General features: G+C 43.9%; 1 protein-coding gene across 4 annotated transcripts in view; it reads right to left on the reverse strand.

The window, feature by feature from the left end:
* PCSK6 (proprotein convertase subtilisin/kexin type 6) overlaps positions 1 to 23,258 on the reverse strand; it is a 181,088-nt gene that overhangs the window by 148,690 nt on the left and 9,140 nt on the right. Inside the window, exon 2 of one of the 4 annotated variants that reach the window (XM_070268309.1) lies at positions 12,841 to 17,858. The exons of 2 other annotated variants lie outside the window; for them this stretch is intronic. In XM_070268309.1, coding sequence (XP_070124410.1) covers positions 12,841 to 12,894 — 54 coding nt within the window. In that variant the 5' untranslated portion in view covers positions 12,895 to 17,858. Of the gene's footprint in view, positions 1 to 12,840; positions 17,859 to 23,258 lie in introns of those variants that run through there. One more of the 4 variants, XM_070268306.1, reaches the window with a different exon arrangement.

Here is a 23,258-nt window from a genome sequence, read left to right on the forward strand (position 1 = left end):
TATGAGGTACTCAGAGAAGTTAAATGCAAAGAGATGGAAAGTAGACTGGTGGTTCCCGGGGCGTGCGGAGCACGGACGGGGGAGTTAGTGTCGAAAGGGTATGGAGTTTCAGTTGTGCAAGAAGAAGAGTTCTGTAGATGGATGGTGGTATGATTGTACAACAGTGTGAACGTACTTAATGCCACTGAGCTGTACACTGAAAAATGGTTAAGATGGCAAATTTTATGTTAAGTGTATTTTACACAATTTTTTTTTTTAAAAAGGCCTCAAACAAACAAATGAACAATTCTTCTACCCCTTTGGTATTTATATACTCTTTTATCTTAGTTGAAAGCTCCCACTTGCCTGATAACCCTCCCCAATAAATAGTGTGTGTCCTGGTTTTCTGTTGTCCCCACATAAATATTCATGTTCTCCTTTTCACTCTTAGAAACATCTGGGCTGGACGAAAAGTTCTGTGGCCAGGGTCATCCTATGAGAAAAGGATGCCTCCAGCCAACACAGCTTTCATGGCTCTTCATGTTTCCTCTTCCCAAGTCCATATCACCCACTGCCGTCACTCTTGTCTCTTCCCACATTCCTCACTACCATTGTCAAAGTAGTGACGCTCCTCCTTTGTCACCATTTTACCATCAACATGGGACTCAACACCCAGGTAAATAACCTCCTGATACCCTGGTCTCAAAACCCCTGACTCCTCTCATTCTCTCCTTGACCCCTCCATTCCAGCAACCATGAGCACGGCCCCACCCAGGCTTCCACCCCCAAGGCCCTTCCCTCACCACGACTCTCCCCTCCCTCCCATCGTGACCTTGAGCGCTCCCAGTCATCGGTCCCTCCTGCCCACCTGGCCCTCTAACCCACCATGGTCCTTTGGGGCAGCTGTTTCAACCACGTTCTCCTGAGAACCCTAGACTGCCTGTCCGCTCCCACCTTCGCCACTCCTGTTTTTCTAGTCCCTAGACATGGCTGAGGACATCCTCACCACACAGTCACCAAGTCACACCGTCACCACACCAGATGCTCAGCCCTGCTGGGCCCCCTTCTCAGTGACCAGAGCAGACCCTCCACTATAGCCCAGCCCTACCAGCTCAAATCCCCTAGGCCTCCTCCTTTCTGTGGGTCCTCCTCTCTCTTGGCCCCTCAGACGACTCTCTCCTGCCTCTCTTCTAAATAAGGCCCTTTCCCAGGACCTCTGGTCTTTGCCCCAATCTTCCCCTTCTCTCTGGCCCTCTTCCCAGAAGCTACACTACTCCCTGGCCTTCTCTCACCAGTATTTATGCTCTTCCCTCTGCCCAGGCCTCCTCCTACCTCCGGTGGACAAAATCCTCCTCGTCCTCCAGGGCCAGCCCAAATACCTGCTCCTCCTTAACGAGTCCCTGGATTTCAGAGGTGTAGGCACAGGGATATCATTGAACAACAGAGAGTCACACGGACAGAAAGCCAATAGAGGTGGAGAGGATCTGAGCAGCTCCATCCAGAGGCATGCTCTGGCAGACTTAGAACTCTACACCCATCAACAGAAGATAACACTCTCCTCCAGACACATGGGACCTTTCAAAAACTGACCCAGTACCAGGCCTAAACTCAAGTCACCCAAAGTGTCAAAGAACTGATTTCCAAGACAGCACAGTCTTTGACCGCAGTGCAATTAAGTTGGGCATCAATAACATAAAGACAGATTTAAAAATCTCACACATTTGGAAATTAAATACATTTATATAACTCATGGGTCAAGGAAAACGTCATAATGGGAATTTAGAAATACTTAGAGTGGGATGAATGAAAATACTACAGCTCACGAGCATTAGTGAAGATGACACTGGAAGGGAAGTGCAGAATCTTAAGTGTTCATATCGAAGTAGACACACTTAAAATTCCTCAGATTAAGTGTCTAACAAAAAAGTTAAAAAGAAATAAACCAGAGAAGAAAGGTAATAATAAAATTAGGAGCAGAACTCTATAAAATAGAAAATAGGAGCCAGACCAGTGGCGCAGTGGTTAAGTGCGCACATTTCGCTTCGGTGGCCCAGGGTTCACTGGTTCGGATCCCAGGTGCAGACCTACACACTCCTTGTCAAGTCATGCTGTGGCAGGCGTCCCACATACAAAGTAGAGGAAGACGGGCACAGATGTTAGCTCAGGGCCAGTCTTCCTCAACAGAAAGAGGAGGATTGGCAGCAGATGTTAGCTCAGGGTTAATCTTCTTTAATAAAAAAAAAAAAAGAAAAGAAATTTATAATAAAGAGAATAAACAAAGCCAAAAGCAGTTCTTCAAAAATCTAGCAAGATAGACACACCTATGGCAACACTGATAAAGAAAAAATGGCAGAAGGCACAAAGAAGTAATATGATTAATGAAAACAGAGATAACTACAGATAAAGCAGAGAATTAAAAGATAGTACGGAAACACTAGCAATTATGTTAAGCTAATAAGTTTGAAAGCCTAGACAATGTCAATAAATCCTTAGAAAATTATAACTTAGGAAAACTAAAAAGAAATAGGAATAGTCAGACTTTCCATTAAAGAAACTGAAACACTAGTTAAACGTATTTGCTATCTCTGTCACATAAAACAGGCCTAGACAGTCTTACAGGCAAGCTCTACCAAAATGTCAGGGACAGGATCATCCCAGTCTTACACAACCCTTCCAGAGAACAGAAAAAGAGTAAAACTTTATGAGGCCAGGATATCTTTAATAGTAAAACCATGAACCTGTCACTCTTTGCAGATGATATGATTTTATATACAGAAAACCCTAAAGAATCCACTAAAAACTTTCAGAAACAATTAAGTGAATACAGTCAAGTCGTGGGATACAAAATCAACATACAAAAATCGGTTGCGTTTCTATACTCTAACAACGAAGCAGCAGAAAGAGAAATTAAAAATACAATCCCATTTACAATTGCAACAAAAAGAATAAAATACCTAGGAATAAACTTAACCAAAGAGGTGAAAGACTTGTACACCGAAAACTATAAAACATTGTTGAAAGAAATCGAAGAAGACACAAAGAAATGGAAAGATATTCTGTGCTCTTGGATTGGAAGAATTAACATCGTTAAAATGTCCATACTTCCTAAAGCAATCTACAGATTCAACACAGTCCCTATCAAAGTTCCAATATTTTTCACCGAAATAGAACAAAGAATCCTAAAATTTATGTGGAACAACAAAAGACCCCGAATAGCCAAAGAATTCCTGAGAAAAAAGAACAAAGCTGGAGGTATCACACTCCCTGATTTCAAAATATACTACAAAGCCATAGTAACCAAAACAGCATGGTACTGGCACAAAAACAGACACAGAGATCAATGGAACAGAATCGAGAGCCCAGAAATAAACCCACACATTTATGGACAGCTAATATTCGACAAGGAAGCCAAGAGCATACAATGGAGAAGGGAGAGTTTCTTCAATAAATGGTGTTGGGAAAATTAGACAGCCACATGCAAAAGAATCAAAGTAGACTATTCCCTTACACCATGCACAAAAATCAAGTCAAAATGGATTAAAGACTTGAATGCAAGACCCGAAATCATGAAACTTCCAGAAAAAAACATAGGCAGTATGCTCTTTGACATTGGTCTTAGCAGCATATTTTCAAGTCCCATGTCTGACCAGGCAAGGGAAACAAAAGAAAAAATGAACAAATGGGACTACATCAAACTAAAAAGCTTCTGCACAGCAAAGGAAACCATCAACAAAACGAAAAGACAACCTAACAATTGGGAGAAGACATTTGCAAACCATGTATCAGATAAGGGGTTAATATCCAAAATATACAAAGAACTCATACATCTCAACAACAAAAAAGCCAACAACCCAATTAAAAAATGGGCAAAAAATCTGAACAGAGATTTCTCCAAAGAAGATATACAGATGGCCAACAGGTATATGAAAAGATGCTCAACATCATTAGCTATCAGGGAAATGCAAATCAAAACTACAATGAGGTATCACCTCACTCCAGTCAGAATGGCTATAATTAACAAGACAGGAAACAAGTGTTGGAGAGGGTGTGGAGAGAAGGGAACTCTCGTACACTGCTGGTGGGAGTGAAAACTGGTGCAGCCACTATGGAAAGCAGTATGGAGTATCCTCAGAAAATTAAGAATAGATCTACCATATGATCCAGCTATCCCACTGCTGGGTATTTACCCAAAGAACTTGAAAACACAAAGGTATAAAGATACATGCACCCCTATGTTCACTGCAGCATTATTCATAATAGCCAAGACTTGGAAGCAACCAAGGTGCCCATCAAGGGACGAATGGATAAAGAAGATGTGGTATATATACACAATGGAATACTACTCAGCCATAAGAAATGATGAAATCCGGCCATTTGTGACAACATGAATGGTCCTTGAGGACATTATGCTGAGTGAAATAAGTCAGAGGGAGAAAGTCAAATATCGTATGATGTCACTCATAAGTAGAAGATAAAACAATGACAACCAAACACATAGCAATGGAGATTGGAGTGGTGGTTATAATGGCGGGGGGAGGGCAAAATGGGTGATTACGCTCACATGTGAGGGGATGGACTATATAATTAGTTTTTGAGTGGTGAATATGATGTAATCTACACAGAATTCGAAATATATTACAATGTACATCTGAAAGTTATATATTGTTATAACCTAATGTTACTGCAATTAAAAAATATATATTAAAACCAGACAAGAGTGGTATAAAAAAGGAAGATTACAGCCACGTTACCCATAAACATTGAAGCAAAACTAACTAGAATATTAGATTAGATGTAATAAAAATTAAGCAGAGTAAATAAGATAATCCACCATAACCAACTTGGGTTTGTTCCAGAATTGCAAGAGTATTTTAACATTAGGAAATCAATAAGTGTAATTCATTACATTAACAGATTAAAGGAGATTAAAGGAAAAAGTTTTTCTATAAAATTCAAAAGCCATATAATGAAAAACTCTTAGCAAGTTAGAAAGAGAAGGGAGCTTCCTTAACTTGTTGAAAAGTTATCTACAAAGAACAAAGAGCAAATATCAATCTTAATAGGGAAATATTGGAAACATTCTTTGTAAAATCAGAAACTGGGTAAAAACATCCATAATCAATGCTTTTATTCCTCATTTTACTGAAGGTCTTAGCCAGCACCACCAATAAATAAGTAAATAGCTTAAATATTGATCAGGAAGAAACAAAGCTAACATTATTCATAGATGATACGACTATCTACATAGGAAATCATGACAAATTATTAGAAAAAGTAAGGGAGCTTATAGCAAGGTGGCAGACATACGGCCAATATAAAGAAAAAAATCAACTGCATTTCTATATACTACCAAGAACTGTTAGAAAGCTTACGGTATCTATACAGTTAACAAAAAATGTGCAAGCCATATACATGGAAAATTATAAGACTTTTGGGCCATCCCTGTGGCCAAGTCATTAGGTCCACGCACTCCGATTTGGTGGCCCAGGGTTTCACCAGTTCGGATCCTGGGCATGGACATGGCACCACTCGTCCACTCATGCTCAGGCAGCGTCCCACATAGCACAACCAGAAGGACCTACAACTAGAATATGCAACTATGTACTGGGGGCCTTTGGGAAGAAGAAGAAGAAGAAGAAGAAGAAAAAAAGAAGATTGGCAACAGATGTTAGCTCAGGTGCCAATCTTTAAAAAAAAAAAATTATAAGACTTTACCAATAGACATTAAAAGAGACAAATAAATAGACACACCATGTTTATGGGTAGGAAGACCCTGCATCATAAAGATATAACAAATCAATCAAATAGATTTATATATTAAATATTTTCAGTCAAATTTCTGACAGGGTTTTTGTTTGTCTGTTTTGTGGAACTTGTCAAAGTGATTCAAAGTTAATATGGAAGAAAAAAGGGTCAAGAATAGCCTAGATACTCCAGAAAAAGAATAGAAGATATGAAGCTGTATTATAAAGCTACAGTACGAAGGCAGGTGAGGCACTGGGTCAGGGACAGAAAAATTAAGCCATGGAGCAGAAAAGAAAGACAAACCCACGCAAATACAGAACTTGATTTACTTTGGAACATCAATGGTGAGAGGAGGGACTTATCAGCTGATGATGCTGAGAAATTCATGTGGGAAAAAAAATCAAATCTCTACTTTACATCAAATGCAAAACAAAGTTGAGCCCGATTAAGTACTTAAGTGTGAGAAGTAAAACTAAAACTTCTAGAGGAACACAGGGGAGTGGGCCAGACAGCTGCTACTTGCCCCTTTAACTCTACTTTCCAACTTCCTCCACCTGGCTCTCTGCCCCAGGAGTATGGACCACATCATGGGCTTCTTCGCCCTCCAGCTGGGGGCTGGGGTTGCTAACTGCAGAACCCTGGGAAGAGATCAGAGGGAGGGCGGAGGAGGGTGAGGTTGGCCTATTTTCTCCCTTGATCCTCCCTACAGGGTCACTTCAGGCTGCCTGTGTCTCTCCTGAAGGTGACTGCTCCTCTCAAGGCACCTTGTCAGCACAATCTCTCCTTCTTTCCCCATCCCTTTGGGGCCACGGGATGGAAAAAACTCTGCTGTTAATGGTCCCTGGTGGTTTCCTTGAACTCTGCCCATTCCTTTGGAAAAGGTTAATCTATTTATTAACCCTCCTCAAAGTACCCTAATTTGTGTACCCTGTCTTTCCTGTTGAGACCCTGATGGATAAAATAATTCTTGCTGCAAGTGGTCTTAAAAGAGACCCTCAAAATGGGATTCTGGGATTGGGCTGTGAGTATACTCCAGGAGCTCTAGGATGATCACTGTGCTGGGGCCGGGGGCGTACGAAGAGAGTAATCCACAGCATTTGGATTATATGCAAATACAGAGCATTCATGATTACACATCATGATACATGGCATGAAGTGCAGGAGGAGGGTGAGGCATTGGGAGAAAAGGGGGTGTGGGTGTGCCAACAACAGCGATTGCAAAGGCTGTAGGTCAGGTGGATACTGCTTATGGCTCTACAGAGCATTAATAGGGGAAACGAGAAATTAAAAGCTAAAATCATTCAAGTAAGAACACGTGGAAAACCAGAAGGTTCCCATAGCAGCCCCAGGATGTGATTTTAAGGTTCCAGAGTCAAAAAGCCATTGAAATGCTCAACACTCCTATGTCTCTCACAGGTAGGAGACGTGAGGGAGAAGCCGGGCCATCAGACATGGGGCAGACGCTGGCTGTAGCAGAGAACTCTGACCTGCCTCATCTGCAGAGACAACCCTCCCGCTGCGTGTGAGGGAAAGGCCCTCTGCAAAAGGCCGTCCAATGGCTGCCCCGGGCCACTGCCTCACAAGCTGGTGCCCTTTCGCCTCATGATCCAGTCCACACCCGCCCTGACGCCTAGGCCCAGAAAATGAGTTGGATCCTGGAGGTCCAGGATCTGCTTTGGGATGAGAAAGCCAGTGTGTACCGGCAAGAGCCTGGAAAGTAGGAGAGCAAGAGGGATGAAATGTAAATAGGCCAGATCTGGCCAAGTTTGAGGACATGGGTGCTTTCCCACAATCAGGTCATTTAACGTGTAACTCAAATACCTAGAGGGTGTTTACAGTCTATAAGATGGGCTAATCAATGTCAAGAATGAACAAAAACCAAAAGCTGACGAGGTCAATATGCCGGAACTTCCTGACACCCTGTGGAGCAGTGGCTCTCCAAACTCTAGTGGGCACTGAATTCCCTAGAGGGCTTATTACACCGACTGCCGGACCCACCTCCAGAGTTTCTGATCCACTAGGCTTGTAGTGGGTCCAAGAATTTGCATCTTTAACAAGGTCCCAAATGATGCTGCTGCTAGTGGTCAGGTGGGAACTCAGGCAAATGGGAATGTTGGAGGCATTTATTACATGAAATGTGCTAAGCTACCCCTACCAACACTCCCTTCACCAAGAAGTTAAGAAGATGGCTGGGCAAGGCATAGCAGCATCCTTAAAGAGCTCCCTGGTGGCTGTCCTCTCTGTCCTGCAGATGACCAAGGGACGCTCCAATGGCACCAGCTTCCTTCCCTACTGTCAGTAGGAGCCAGGGGATCCTAAAAGGTAGAGGCCAGTGGCCGGCATGCCAGACAGGGGCAAGGAGGGGGTAACGACAACCCTGAGCAAAGGGATGGAGTGCTACTTGGAGGCTTGGAGATGAAAAAGATGGGCAGCCTAACAAAATGCTGCTGGACAGGTAGAAGCTGAAAACTACTTGGCTGCTGGGCAGAGCAGTGGGGACTCACACTGTCTTAGACAGTGCCGAAACCCAGAGCCCCTCAACAGATGACAGGAAGGCTGGGTGCCTTTAAGGGAGGACCGTACGAGACGCGAGAGGTGTCTGTGAGGAGCCTTTCCGCACACCTTCCCCAGACTCTTGCAGCTACTTTCCAGGTGGCTGCACACTGGGGAAAGGGGGATGCCCAGACTTCCCAGTGGCTACTACACACAGGCTCTGAACCCATACCGATCCCACAACCCTGAAATACCACTGTGGCCCACAGGTCCTGCCTCTGACGTAAACCCTCTCATATTCTGCTCACAGAACCAGGTCCACCTGATGGTGAGCCCAGTGTGCCCGTGGGCCCCTCCTTGGTTATTCCCCCAGCTCCAGAACACAGAGTGCTTTAGACATGCCAGGGAGTGACTGCAGCCCCACATGGGCTTTGGAGTGGTGGGATGAGGGCTACTATCAAAAAAGGGCCAAGGTGCTGTCTGTAGCCTTCTGTGGTGCTGACTGATCCCAGGCGGATCTGTCTGACTTTGGGTGAGGAAAAGTTTCTTCAACAAGAACAGAGGAAGCACTATTCACAAGTGAAGAGACTGGTGTCATCAGGGACAGGAGGGAGAAATTAGGAATGCTCTCTTACAAGGTACCTGCACTACCCACAACGTGGCATAGTGTTATTGGAAAGTGGACTAAAATTAGTTCAAAGTGTGTATTGTAAACTCTAAGGAAACCTCTAAAAATATTTTAAAGAAGTTATAATTGATAGGCTAAGTGAGGAGATAAAATGGAATCATCTAAAAGGCTCCAATATAATTAGAGAAGCTAGGAAAATAGGGAAAGAGAAACAAAAAATGCAACAAATAGAAGACAGTAATAAACATGGTAGATGTTAACCCAATGATATCAACAATCGCTTTAAATGTGAATGGTCTAAATATACCAATTAAAAGACAGAGAATGAAAGACCTAATAAAAATACCAATTAAGTTTTGTGTCGCAAAAGGCACCATCATAAAAGTGAGAGGAACCCACAGAATGGGAGAAAGTATTTGCAAATCATGTATCTGATAAGGGACTTGCATCTAGAATATATAATAATTAAAGACAAACCAATTATAAATGGGCAAAGGATCTAAACTGACATTTCTCTAAAGAAGATACACAAAAGGCCAATAAGCACATGAAAAGATGCTCACCATCATGAGCCATCAGGGAAATGCAAACCAAAACTACAATGAAAACTAAGATGAGTACAATAAAAAAGACAGATAATAAGTGTTGATGAGGACGCAGAGAAATTGGAACCCTCATACACTACCAGTGAGATTGTAAAACGGTGGGGCCACTTTGTAAAACAGTCTGGGTTTCTCAATAGGTCAAACATAGAGTTACTATATGACCAACAATTCCACTCCCAGATTTAATCCCAGAGGAATAAAAACATACATCCCCACAAAAACTTGTACATGAATGTTCACAGCAGCATCACTCATAATAGCCAAAAAAGTGGAAACAAGCTCAATGTCTGTCAGTTGATAGACAAACAAAATATCCATATATTGGTATATCCATACAGTGAAATATCACTTGGAAATAAAAAGAACGAAGTTCTGATACATGTTACAAAATGGAAGAAAACATGCTAAGTGAAAGAAGCCAGCCACAAAAAAGACCACATATTGTATAATTCCATTATATGAAATGTCCAGAATAGGCAAATCTATAGAGACAGAAAGTAGCTTAGTGGTTGCCTAAGGCTGGGCAAGTGGGGTGGAACGGGGAGTGGCTGCTAACAGATATGAGGTTTCTTCCTGGGGTGATGAAATGCTCTAAAATTGATTGCAGTGATGGCAGCACAAATCAATGAATATACTAAAAAGCACTGAATCATACATTTTAAATAGGTAAATCATATGGCATGCGAATTATATCTTAATAAAACTGTTATTAAAAGAAGAGAAAAGATTGATACATACAATTATGTAAAATTAACTCTCCAGTTCAATCAGAAGACACCTATATAAGTTTTTAAAAAATTCACACTTGTAACTGACAAAGGATTGGTATCCAGCATATATAAACCCAGTCATCCCAATTCTAGGCATGTACCCAAGAGAAATTCTGGCATACGTGCACCAAAGTTCATGAACAAGGCTGTTCTTAGCAACAATGTCCTTAATAAAAATCACAAACATTCATTGCCAGGAGAGTAGACAGATACATCATGATTTGTTGGCCAACTAATACTGTTTAGCAGTGAACAGAAATGAACCACAGCTAAGCTGGAGCTGGAGATGGAGCTACAATGTGGCTGAGCCTTAGAAACACGATGTCCAGTGAAAAAAAAAGCAAGTCCCAGAACACCACTCACAGTATATCATTTTTATAGCACTCAAAAACAAAACTAAGCAATGTATTGTCTAAGCATATCTCCACCTGTGATACACACACCATATGGACAGTGGTTACCTGGAGAGGTGGTGGCAGGGTGGCTTTAAAGTAATTAAACAAGGAGCCCATCAGACAGAGGTGGCTCTAATGCCTTAGCAGCCTACATAAGCAAACCCAAACCAAGACTGTAAATGCCTCAAGGTTAAGAAATCAAAACCTGGGGCCAGCCTGGTGGCATCATGGTTAAGTTGGCGTGCTCCACTTCGGTGGCCTAGGGGTTCATGGGTTCGGATCCTGGGTGTGGACCTACACATCGCTCATCAAGCCATGCTGTGGCAGTTTCCCACATACAAAATAGAGGGAGGTTGGCACAGATGTTAGCTCAGGGACAATCTTCCTTACTAAAAAATAAAAAAAGAAATCAAAACCTAAGGACAACTCAACAGTCAACGAGGCCTTCCCAAATAAGGCAACTGCTGAAGCCACAGCCAATCAAATCACTTCCCTGCTTTGCTTCTGCATCTTTTCTGCAAGTCTTGTTCCTGTTAGTGGAGCACTCCTAACCACTTCTGGTTTGGCGTTGCCTGATTCAGAGCAATTTTTCCTCAAATAAACTATTAAAATTTTTAATATGCCTCAGTTTATCTTTCAACAGTGCTAAGGTGGAAGAGTAGTATGTAAGTAATATTGATAATTGTCTAGTTTCTGGACTAGGTGGTGGCTTCACAAGCTCTATTTTTATGCTTTTAATTAACATATATGTTATGGGAAATACTTTGTATGTATCAAATATGTTTTAAAGATAAAGGAGAAATAAGTGTGGTGTCAGCTCTGGTTCTGCTATTTCTAATCTGGATAAGTCACTTAACCTCTCTGTGACTCAGTTTCCCATTTGTCACATGGGGGCAGGGAAAAGAACCTACCTTGTGGGGTGGCTGTAAAGAGTAAATGAGATCAAGCACTTGGAGCAGTTTCTGGCCCAGTAAGAGTGTACTATCCTTGTCAGTGTCACTCTCAGCATCATCCTCAGTGTCATCCTCATTCTTATCAACTTCCTCACCATCATCCCCTTCATCATCCTCAACATCATTATCCTTGTCATCATCCATCTTATCATCCCCATCTTTACCATCCCCATCCTCACCATCCTTATCCTTATCATCATCCTCACCCTCATCCTCCACCTCCTCCTCATTATTTTCCTTTGGAAATTGGAAGTGATCCCCCACTACCCAGTCCTCCAGTATCACTTTCACCCTTTCAGGACAATTTACTGCATTCTACTGGTTTATGGTTATTGATGCAGGCATCTCCCTTGCTAGAGAGCGAATCTTGAGACCAGCTGGGCTGTCTTGGCCCCCTTTGCACTCTCCACAGCAGCTAGGTCAAAGACTGCCCATCACTGAATTGCTGCTTAATCTGAGCAACATTAAGAGGGGAGTTCCCTCTTGGAATAACACTAGGTTCTCTCCTCCCTCTCCCTCTTCCTTCCTGATCATCCATAAGACAGTGGAAGCATGCTACAGCCATGTGATGTGTTGTTGGCTGATCCTATTTCCAACACTTTCTCCTCTGCCCACCTCTTCTACAGAGGTTGCAGAATCTAAAATTTTGACTTCCCAGACTCCCTTGCAGCTAGCCATGGCCATAGTTCTATTCCACAAGATGGTGGCATATGTCCCCAGGGAAAGTAACCCTTCTTGAATGAAAAGAGAAAGTCCTTCACTCTTCTAACTCTTGCCCCTAGCCCTGCCTCCTGCCTGGAACTTGGACATGAGGCCCAAAGGGGCTCCAGGGCAGAGGCCAGAAACCTCCCTGCCAAGCATGGCCAAGCAGATGAGGGAGACACCGCCAGGCCCTTGGAGGGCCCATCTCCAGACTTACTGTGTGAAAAAAAATGAGTCCTACTTTATTTAAGCCATCATCTTCTGGTTTTGCATCTGAATACCTTCCTACCTACCATCTGACAATGCTCTGAAATTGGCAGTACATGGTGTATTATTTCCCAGCAGAATGCAAACTATCCACTCTCAGAGGGGGAGCTTTTAGATTACTGGTTAAACTAAATTGCAGCAATCTGATCATTTCAAATTTCAGCTCTCACATCAGAAAGCAGGATATGACTCCAGGACTCCCAGCTTTCCACAGCTCCTCCAAAATCCAATACAGAACCAACCCAAGCAAAATATGAAGGAGGGGGCCACAGTGGGTCCTAGTAAATGGGGATGGCCACTCACCCTCCTGGGCCCTGGGCTGCTGGTCACAGCATGGACAGTGTTAGGCATCCACATGGGAGGGCCTGCACAGAGTGTCCGTCAGTCACGGAGGCCCACTTCCGGTCCACACTAATAATGATGGTCCCAATCAGTTACACAGAGTCTACCCTGCGATCCGCACGACAGCCAAATGGGAACACTATGTAGATGGTGATATTACAATCACACTTTACAGACGAATGATTTCACATCCAGAGACAGTAAGTAGCTCTCCAGTTGTTGACCAATTTGCAGACAAAAGTGTTGGGATTAGATCCCGGCTCTTCTGATTCTAAAATCTGTGTTTTTGCCACTGGCTCTGTCTGCAAGAGCTACCAGATCAAAACAGCTCTATAAAACTAAAAAACATGCATGTCTTCATGCATCAGGGGGATATTTGGCTATTACAGGAGTGAGCAGTAGGAAAAAAAACAATCCCCTTCTTGCCTTCCCACTTCTGGCGTCGCGGTGCAACTCTTGCTCACTTAATTAGGCAAGTCAGTGTGTCGTGCGATCCATCCTGAGTGATGTCCAGAACAAGAAAAATTGAGAAAAAGGATAAAAATCCAGCATCTCCAGTCACATCGTTCTCTTTTGGGAACGAAAGTGGACACATGTCAGTTGTAGTTAATAGGCTAATGCAGATGGTAGGGAGCTGCTCCAGGCCCTATTTAGCCATGTTCAGGTAACAGATTATTGCTTCATAAGCTTCTATGTTGGCTCCAAGATGCCCACAGAAACTAACTAATATGCAAAGTTTTCTTTAATCCAAAGTTTTATTTTCTTTTATCCTTAAGTAAGGATTCTTAATAAACTCGAGGCAAGAGGGTCCTTTTTTGCATCAGTGGTGGTGGGCACGAGCCTGGCTGAACAGGTCAGGCAGGCGGAAGGGATGAGGAGGGTGCATCTCCGGTGTGTGCGGCTGGGTGGAGCAGCTGCAGACCAGGTGCCTCCCCAGGTGAGCACGGTGAACAGGTTCTGCAGCTGTGGACGTCCTGGCTTCCTAAACCATGGCTCGTCAGCTCCTTCTTAGTCAGGCTTAACGTCTGCCTTTCCCATCCTAAGCTTTTCACATCAGCTAATCTTTCCCCCCAAAAAGACAAAAGGTAAAAGAAACAGCGTATCTGAAATCTTCTCCATGATGCCTTTTACTAGCTTTGAATTCCTACTTTAAAAATAGACAGTGCTTTCCTAGTCTGACTTCTCCACCTGACCTTGAAAGGACATGTTATTTCCCTCTCTTTTGGTATTAAAAAATAATCACCATGATAATAATAATATTATCAGCATAATATGCACTGAGTGTTCGCTTCTCACCTGGCACTATTCCAAGCATTTGATTGTTGGAGTTGCTAGTAATTCCATTTTTCAGCAGAAAGAGCCGAGGTAAGGAGAGGTTAAGTCACCAGCAGTAAAGAGGCACACCTTCTTTCCTGCCTTAATTCATTAGATTTTCATCTTAGAAGGTAATTCTGTTGCTTTCCCTTTTGAGTGTATGTTTTTTTAAACTCCTTACTTTAAGGAAGCCTCATTCATTCAGCAATTCATTCATTTAAAGGCATTTGTTGTACTCCAGCTTTTCTAATGTAAATGGCTATTTACTTTGCATCTTGTCCCATTAACATCTTATCTCAGAATCAAAAAGCCCTCCCTGTTTTGTAGGCAGGAGGTAAGGTACTGTACTGGCTCCCAGAACAAGGCAGGCAAATTATGACGATTTACATATTTTAATATTTGACACATTTATTTTGCCAACTCCTCTTAAACATTAAGCATTCAATTAGTTTTATTTCCTTATACAATGATGACATTTTATTTATTCGTCTCTATAACGGAATTAGTGTAATCTCTGTCTTTGTTTCCCCCGAGTCAGCTTAACACTTTCTCCTTTTCATTATGAAAGAGTTTATGTTTCCTTCCAAGTTCTCCCCTAACCAAGTGTTGATTTTAATTCACTTTCCCTGTACAGTGGGCTCCAAGACGATTTTATTTCAGAAAAATGTCACATCCTCCTCGTGGTCCTAAGCTTCTCTTCTCATTTTACCGTTGTTCCCTATTTTAGCTCAACGTCTCTTCATTTCTATTATGTGTTATGTGTTCCAAGTTTTACATCCCTCTGGCATTCATTTTAATAGAATTAGAAGAATCTATAAATAAAAGCAGCTTCTTAGAATAATGCTTTCATTCTTTTCCCCTCTCCCTACCCCCACTTTGCGTACATGCCCTAAATTTACCAGCGGACCAGGAGCTTCCTCTCTCAGGCAGAGGTCCCCTACAAGGAGTCTGATAGCTGTGTGTGCATCTGGTCTGGGACAGCTCCAGGCTAACACGGGGGCAGGTTTCCAACTGAGGACACCTAGCCGTTAGGACTTTGTACAGAATGGCTGCTGATCCCCCTCTTCAAACTGACAATCAAGAGAGCCTGAGAATTCCACAGAAAGTCAATAATTCAAATCCTGGAACTAGAAAAACACTGCGGAGCAAGACCAAGAAGATAATTAGCAGGCAAGCAACCCAGACTACCATTGCTGTGCCAGGGGCATCTGCTGCTGGCTTATCTTCCCCCTGCAGGAAGGTCCTTAAACCACAGGACTCCACTGACTTACATTTACTAGGATGCTCCTTCCCAGGGCTGAGTCTCTCCGTCCATGCAAAACTAGCAAGTTAGGGCTCAGAGAGTCACAGTAATCCTTTCAGATGCCAGTGTGATCTGAGAACAAAGAGCCTATGTCCCCAAACCCAGATTCCATTGGGATTCCTGTGACGACATCATTTGCCCCCTTAAATACCTAGACTTCTAATCTCACCTCTAAACACAAATTTACAATTATGTCTCCAAAGATAGCAGGGGATCTCTCCCAAATCCGTCCTATCCCCACCACAACCCTAAGAATCTTCTTCTCCCAACAGTTTATTAAGAAAATTTTCAGACATACAGCAAAATTGAAAGAATTGTACAGCAGACACCCACATACCCACCACCTTGATTCTACCATTAACATAATCACTAAAATTACATCACATTTCTTTCCATCTATCCATGTCTCTATCCACCTGTCAACCCATCTTATTTTTAGTGTATTCCAAAGTAAATTGCAATATCAGTATACTTCCTTCTAAACACTTCTGCATACATATCATTAAGGAGAGTTCAACATTTGCTTAGATTTTCTCTTCTGAAGTGAATTTACATAGGATGAAATGAAAAAATGTTAACATATGTTTGTTAAGTTCTGCTAAATGTATATACCTGTGTAACACCTGTATACGCCTGTGTGTCTGTCAAGATAGAGAATATAGCCATCACCCCGGAAAGTTTCCCTATGCGCCTTCCCCATCAATCCTCACCCCTATAGATTAGTTTTTATTCCACCACAGGTTGGTTTTGCCTCTTCTAGAACTTCCTATAAATGGAATCAGATAGCTCTTTTGTGTAAGGCTTCTTTCACTCTGTACAACGTCTACAAGATTCATCCACATTGTTATGCATATCAGTTCTGTGTCTCTTTAGTGCTGAACAAAGAATGCCCAGTGTATGAATATGTCACATTTGTTTATCACCCTCCTATTGATGGACCTAAGAAGCTTAAAAAATTGTGATAAACAAGCTGAACAACCCAGGAAACTCCACAATCCTTTGGGGAGAAAAAAAAGGTGAAACAGAGGCAGCACCCCAGACTGCTGAGAAACCAGCAGGGGGACAGGCAGATCAGTGACATGCTTTGATGGGTGGAAGCACTTGTTGATTTGATTCTCTCATCAAAGCACCATGCCCTGCCAGGGAAGCCACAGCACCGGCGCCTACTGGCCACACGAAGGCCTGGTCAGGGCAGGCTACATGTTGTGTTTTGCTCTGAAAGGCTGAGGCAGAAATCACACTGTGCTCAGCACTAAAGAATCTACCCCAAAAGCCCTCAGGACAAAGGCACATCATTTAGAATAGACTGGGCAGGCTTGGCAAGATGGCTGTTCCCTCCTAGCTGCATCCATTGTCCCTTACTATCTTTGAGTATCACTTTTGTGCCCACGGTGCATGCAGAAACACAGCCCTGACTTGAGACTAGCAATCTAATTCAGGCGGCCCGACTGCACGATTCAAATAAAACGCAGACGCTGAGGGAAGAAAAGCGGTGGCAAACAAGTTCCTCGGCCTCGGAGGTGGAAAAGATCTCTCGGTGGTGGCCCCTGGTCACTGCAAGCCCCCCTGGGGGAGGCAGCGCGCAGGAGAGACCCAGGGAGGAGCCGAGCGGCTCCCGGGCAGGAGGGTGAGCCTGGGCTGGCACAGCCATCAGCACACACCAGGTACAGAGCACCGTTAGTGACTAACTTCAGGAAAGGAACCAGTTGTTGGAAAGTAAAACCAACTTTTAGTAAGACAAACAAATTGGCGTGAAGACAGGATTCTCTGCAGTTCTACGCAGGCACTGCACTTCCGACACAAGAAGAAACGGAAACACATCCAGGGCTCCTTGGGAGCGAGAATCACGATGAAAATTGGAGATATTCTCGGATTAGGTTTTGGAAATGTATTGACTTAGTCAGAACAGGAATGCTGCTGAGACACGGCTTGTCATCATTTGGGGTGTTGGTCCTGGCCCCCAACGTGAGCCCCACACAGACGGGCTCCTAGAGGTGGTGGATCCACAACTACCTCTGGGGTTTGGTTTGGATTTGAAGACTGTTCAGTGTGAGAAGGAATCAGTTTGGTTTTACAATATTCCTCGTGTGGCCAGACATCAGAGGAAAGCAGAAAACCACGTTCCTTAAAAAAGCAGACCAAAAAAAAAAAAAACCCTAGAAAGTACTAACGAGTTCACTTTGTACCAGGACACGGAACTCCACAGGAACAGAAAGCATCCATTCCCACAAACAGGCTTCTGCATCTTGTGCTAAAATGAAGAGTTGTGAGGGTCTTGAACTGGCAAAGTCGTGGGACATAAACTTGTTGAAGCCACTGAAACAAATCCTGCTTCTTGTTCGTGGCTACTAGTGTCATATCCCTGCAAATGAGAAATTAAGAGACACGTGTAAGAAGACTGTTCATGAGCTCAGTCATGAACGGTTACATTGATAGCAGGATAGAAATAAGGTTTCTTTTCTTTTTACAGAAATCAGGTTTTATCAAGAGGAACACAAACAGGGGTTTTCTGTTTGTTTGCTTAAGTTTAAAAAACAGCATGAGATCAAGATGTGTGTCAGACTGAGTGCAATGGTGACCAGGAATGGAGTTATTTTTCCATGTTAAAATCTGTCCTCAGACAGACACACCTAAATAAACTCCGATTGGGACAAGGAGGCATACATCCAGGTACGTGGGGTCTAACAGGGATGAAACCACATGCCTCTGCTGTGACCCTCTGAGAGGACAAACGGAAAGCTGGAACTGGTGCCGAGGCACGCGTCACTGGGGGCAAAGTCAGCCTGGTGCATCCCAGCAAATCAGTACCTCGCACAGTGCCAGGCTGTGAGCCAGCACCCAATAAATGCCGGCTGAATAGAAGCAGCAGCGAATGAATTCCTCTAACCTCTAACGACACCAGGGTGTTTACTGAGCTCTTAACATGCCCTGAACTTCTCTCTCTCTCCTTATGCTTACTGTGCCGGTCATTCTTCCTTCTCTGCCCTGTCCTGTGCCCCTCCAGACACCACCACCTGGACCACACTTCCCAAGGGTTCGGCCAACAGGAGGTGCCAGAAGGAGGCTGCATCACCCACGGCTCCAGCTCCCACAAGGCTCTGCTAACCCCATTTTCTCCCTTTGTCCCCTCGGCCCGAGCAGCTCCCCACTGCTGGTCCTCGGGCACCGCAACACCCTTTGTTGATTCCCTTACTCCCGCTCACACCTCTGTAAGCAGCTCCTTCCTGAGAGTCTCAACCTGAGCCATCCCGACGGGATGTGGATTGATGCCCTCACTCAGGATCCACCTGCTGCAACTCCACACCCCGTGTCTTGTCCTCTGTCTGTGAAAATCCTGTGGACCCTGAGAGGTCTGGCTCAAATGCCACTGGTCACAAAGCCTTCGCTGAAGATCCCAGGCAGAAAGCAGCCCACTCTCCTCTATTATCCTAAAGCATCTGGATTCCATCTCTATATTACTTTCCCTGTTCCTCTTGCAACTGTTACTTACGTTCCTGTCTGTCACAGGGAGGGAGCCTGCCTTGTTCATCTCCCAAAGCCTGCAAACGAATGGACCTGCAGATTTTACTTCAGGAAACAAGCAAGCAGACAAACCCTCTGTACAGCGTTCAGAGAAAAGTGACAGATGGAAGAAACACCTGAGAGATATTTGCAAATAAGAGATTAATATTCACAATATAGAGACAGCACTTACATATCATTAAGATCAAAGAAAAGCAACCCTGCAGATGCCTCACACAATGTAAGGTGTGCACACACTTTGGCTCAGCAGCCCCCGATCTCTGGAGCGAGACCATCTCAGTTCAAACGTTGGCTCCAACGCTTAAAAGCTCTATAACCACAAACAAGTCACTTAACCTCTCTGTGCCTTGATTTTCTCATCTGTAAAATGGGGGTAATAATAGCACTTACTTTCGGGTTTCTAAGAAGATTAAATGAGTCAATACCAGGAGAGCACTTGGAAAACTACTTGGCACATAGTAAGGGGCAGATAGGTATCTGTGATCATTATTACTGTAACTGTTTGTTTTTACTATTATATATCCTACAGAAATTCTCATACATGTGCACAGAGAGTATGAATTAGGATTATCACTGCAACATTGTTTATAATACAAAAAAACAAAATAAATCAAATGAACATTAATAGGTAAATGGTGTAACAAAATGTCACATCCATAAAAATAGCTTAAAACCGTTTTGAAAGAATGATGTAGATTATCTATGTCCTACCATGGAAAGCTTTCCAAGAGGTATTGTTAGGCTATGAAGAACTAGGTACAGAAAAACATATTTAACATGGTCCCATTTATTTTAAAAAAAGCCCTATGTATCTATGTGCATACATGTTTCTGAAACAGGACACACAAATACCAAAGTATGGACAGGTATGGCATCTGGAGGAATGAGCAAACTGGGGCTAAGCTGAGGAGAAGGATTTTTCCTCTTCATACACTGGCACTGTTTGAATTCTTTACAATGGGAGCATATTTACATAATACATGTGTAACTTTACAAAATAAGAAAAAATGCTCAATAAAATCCTTGAGTTGAACTGAACAAATTTTACCAAGTCCTGGGCCCCCTGCAAGGCCAGTGATGTGGGATAGGGAGACGCAGGGAAATGAGATGGGACGTGGTAACCAGGAGTGCAAGGCATGTCAGCGGGAAACCAGGCAGAGATGGAACCTTCCACCTCCCCACACAGGGCTGACATGCCAGACCAGCTGCAGCAATGTCCACCTCCCCAAGCAGTTGCAAAGAATCCATTGATCTAAATGTCAGGGGAAAGATTAAGTAAGTATGGGCCAGCCACTAATGAGCAGCCATTAAAAATTATACCATAGAATAGTTATAGACTTGGGAGGTACAAGTTGCAAAACTGTACAAGCCTACTTGTATGAGACAATCACGTATAGCTGAGTATGTGTGTGCATACATGTATACAGGTATATATGTGTCTGTATATATGTATGCACACACATGCTCACATAAACATAAATACAGTCATGTGTCTCTTAACGACAAGGATATGTTCGTTAGGCGATGGCATCATTGTGAGAACATCATGGAGTGTACTTTGACATGAGAGAGTGTACTTTGTGAAAGATGACATGAGCGGAGTCATACGAAAATAGAGCCAAAGTAGCCATTTCAGAGGCATTGTCTTGTTTTCTTTATTTTCCAAACTGGACCACACCGCCAACACTCTAAGAAGTCAGTAAGGACAAGAATATCGTGTTTGAAAGGACTGATAAAACTGGACTTTGCTGATGACCGAATCACTAACCAATCAATGAAGTACAAATCTAGCTGCTTGCCTGATGACCAAAACTCAGGCCAATCTCGGAAGCACAAACCTAGCCTTACCTCACATAGTACCAATGAACTCTTCTTTAATACAACTCACCTCATCCTCCCTTTTGTCTGATAAAAGCCCTAAGCTCTCTCCTGTAATCAGAACACATTTTGGGTTTCTACCTGAATCTGCATCTCCCAAATTATAATTTTATTTATTTTTTTTGCAGAGGAAGATTCACCTGAGCTAACATCTGTTGCCAATCTTCCTCTTTTTGTATGTGAGCCTCAGCCACAGCACAGCCACTCACAGACAAGTGGTGTAGGTCTGTGCCCAGGAACTGAACCCAGGCTGCCAAAGTGGAGTGCACCAAACTTAACCACTAGGCCACAAGGCTGGCCCCTGAACTGCAATTCTTATTACCCAAATAAATATCTTCCGTTTGACTTGTACTGAACTTTTCCTTGGTCAACAACTTACACAAATCTAGATGGTATAGCCTACTACACACCTCGGCTGTATGGTACTAATCTTACAGGATCACCGTCATAGATACCGTCCATCATTGACTGAAACATCGTTATGTGGCACACGACTATGTACAGATATATATGCACGCATACACACACACTACACATACACAGTTAAAAAAAAAATGAAAGGACATGGTCCAAAACATTAACAATGATTATCTTTGGGTGATAGGATTATTAATGATTTTTGTAGTTTTCTTTGTTCATGTTTTCCAAATTTTACACATACATGTATTCCTTTTGTATTATACCAAGAAAAATTAAGTAATGTCATGACTTTTTAACTAGGCTGTGCCACCCTCCGTGCAGCCTTGGGTCCTCATTAAGCCGTTCTCTCCTCTGGGTCTTCCAGCTTTCTTGTTGGATGTTTGGTTGCACAGCGTTGCACTCTCCTCTTGGGGTGAGAACACACAGGGCTCTGGTAGGTTGGGGGACGGTGTCCAAGGAAAGCCCCCTGCCCTTGAGACTCTCAGACTCCAAAGTCAAGAATGCTGCCGCCTTCACTCCGTCATAGATAAGCCTTTGAAGTGAAGCCCCAGGCCAGAGGCCTGGTGAGAAGGGAGGGTCCTGCAGTATAGCCACCCACCCTTTAGCTGAGACCAGGGGGCACCTTCCCAGCACCCCTCCTGTCTCAGCCCTCCCCCTGCCTGGACAGTGCGCTTCTGCCTTACCAGTTAGAAAAAACCAACTCAAACTCCACGGCCAGCTCAGCTGCCGCCTGCTCTCTGCAGCCTTTCCTAACACGGACATGGGCCCTGTCCAGGAGTAAGGAATCAAAGATGTTCCAGTGAAAAGCCTTGCTCTGACATTTACTAAGCTGCAGTAAGTTACTCAACTGCTCAGTGCCTCAGTTTGCTCATCTGTGTAACAGGGTCACTACTAGGGCTCTAGGGTGATTATCAGAGGAGTACTTGGTGATCAGTGAGGATGACGATGTAGGAGCCAGCTGACAGTAGTCATGGTGGGAGTACTGGAACCCAGTGACTCAGTTATCCCTTTTTTTTCCTCTTTTTTTTGGTGATGAAGGTTCACTCTGACCTGACATCTTTGCCAATCTTCCCCTTTTTACTTGAGGAAGATTGTCACTGAGCTAACATCTATAGCAGTCTTCCTCTATTTTGTATGTAGGATGCTGCCACAGCGTGGCTTGATGAGCGGGGTGTAGGTCCATGCCAAGGATCTGAACCAGTGAACCCCGGGATGCCAAAGGGAAGCATGTGAACTTAACCACTACCCCATGGGGCCTCAGTTATCCCTTCTAATGAAACACAGTCACCAGGTGTGTAGGGGGAGGGGCAGTGAATGAGACTTGGGGATGAGAGGCTGAGCCAGGGACTAGGGCCCAAGGAAACAGAATGAACAAAGACTCTGACCACAAGACACTGTGGTCTAACGGGGAGACAGACACCCTCCCGCTGTGGCTGTGCACGTGGTGGGCGGTGGGGGGCTAGCTGAGCTCCTCCGTGGAGCTGGGAGCACAGTGCTCAAGGCTGCGGGGCAGCAGCCAGGTCAGGAAACACAACTGTAGCTAATCTTGAAGAAAAGCAGGGTTCTCCAGGTAGACCACACGGGGAACGGGCACCCCGGTTACAACAGCAACAAAGAGCAGGTGCAAAAGAAAGAAAAGGATGGAAAGTTTCCAGAATGGCAAAGGTTGGGAATGGCTGGAGCACTGGGCAAAAGCAAGCAGTTCTGGGTTGAGGACAGGGCGAGAGGGAGGGACAGCTCACTCCCCAAGTGTCGAGCGTATCAGGCTTTGCTGCGCAGGAGCCTCCATGCCCCCTCTACCCCACTCCCGGTCCTGAAGCAGGAAAAGGACCGCATGAGGTTTCTGGTTCGGAAGCACCAACAGGGTGGCAGTGTGGGAAGCAGCCTGGAACTGGAAGGGAGGCAGGCGGGGCAGCGAGGCACTGCCCGAGGCAGCGAGTGT

This window comes from Equus caballus, chromosome 1 (assembly GCF_041296265.1).
Source record: "Equus caballus isolate H_3958 breed thoroughbred chromosome 1, TB-T2T, whole genome shotgun sequence".
Lineage (NCBI taxonomy): Eukaryota > Metazoa > Chordata > Mammalia > Perissodactyla > Equidae > Equus > Equus caballus.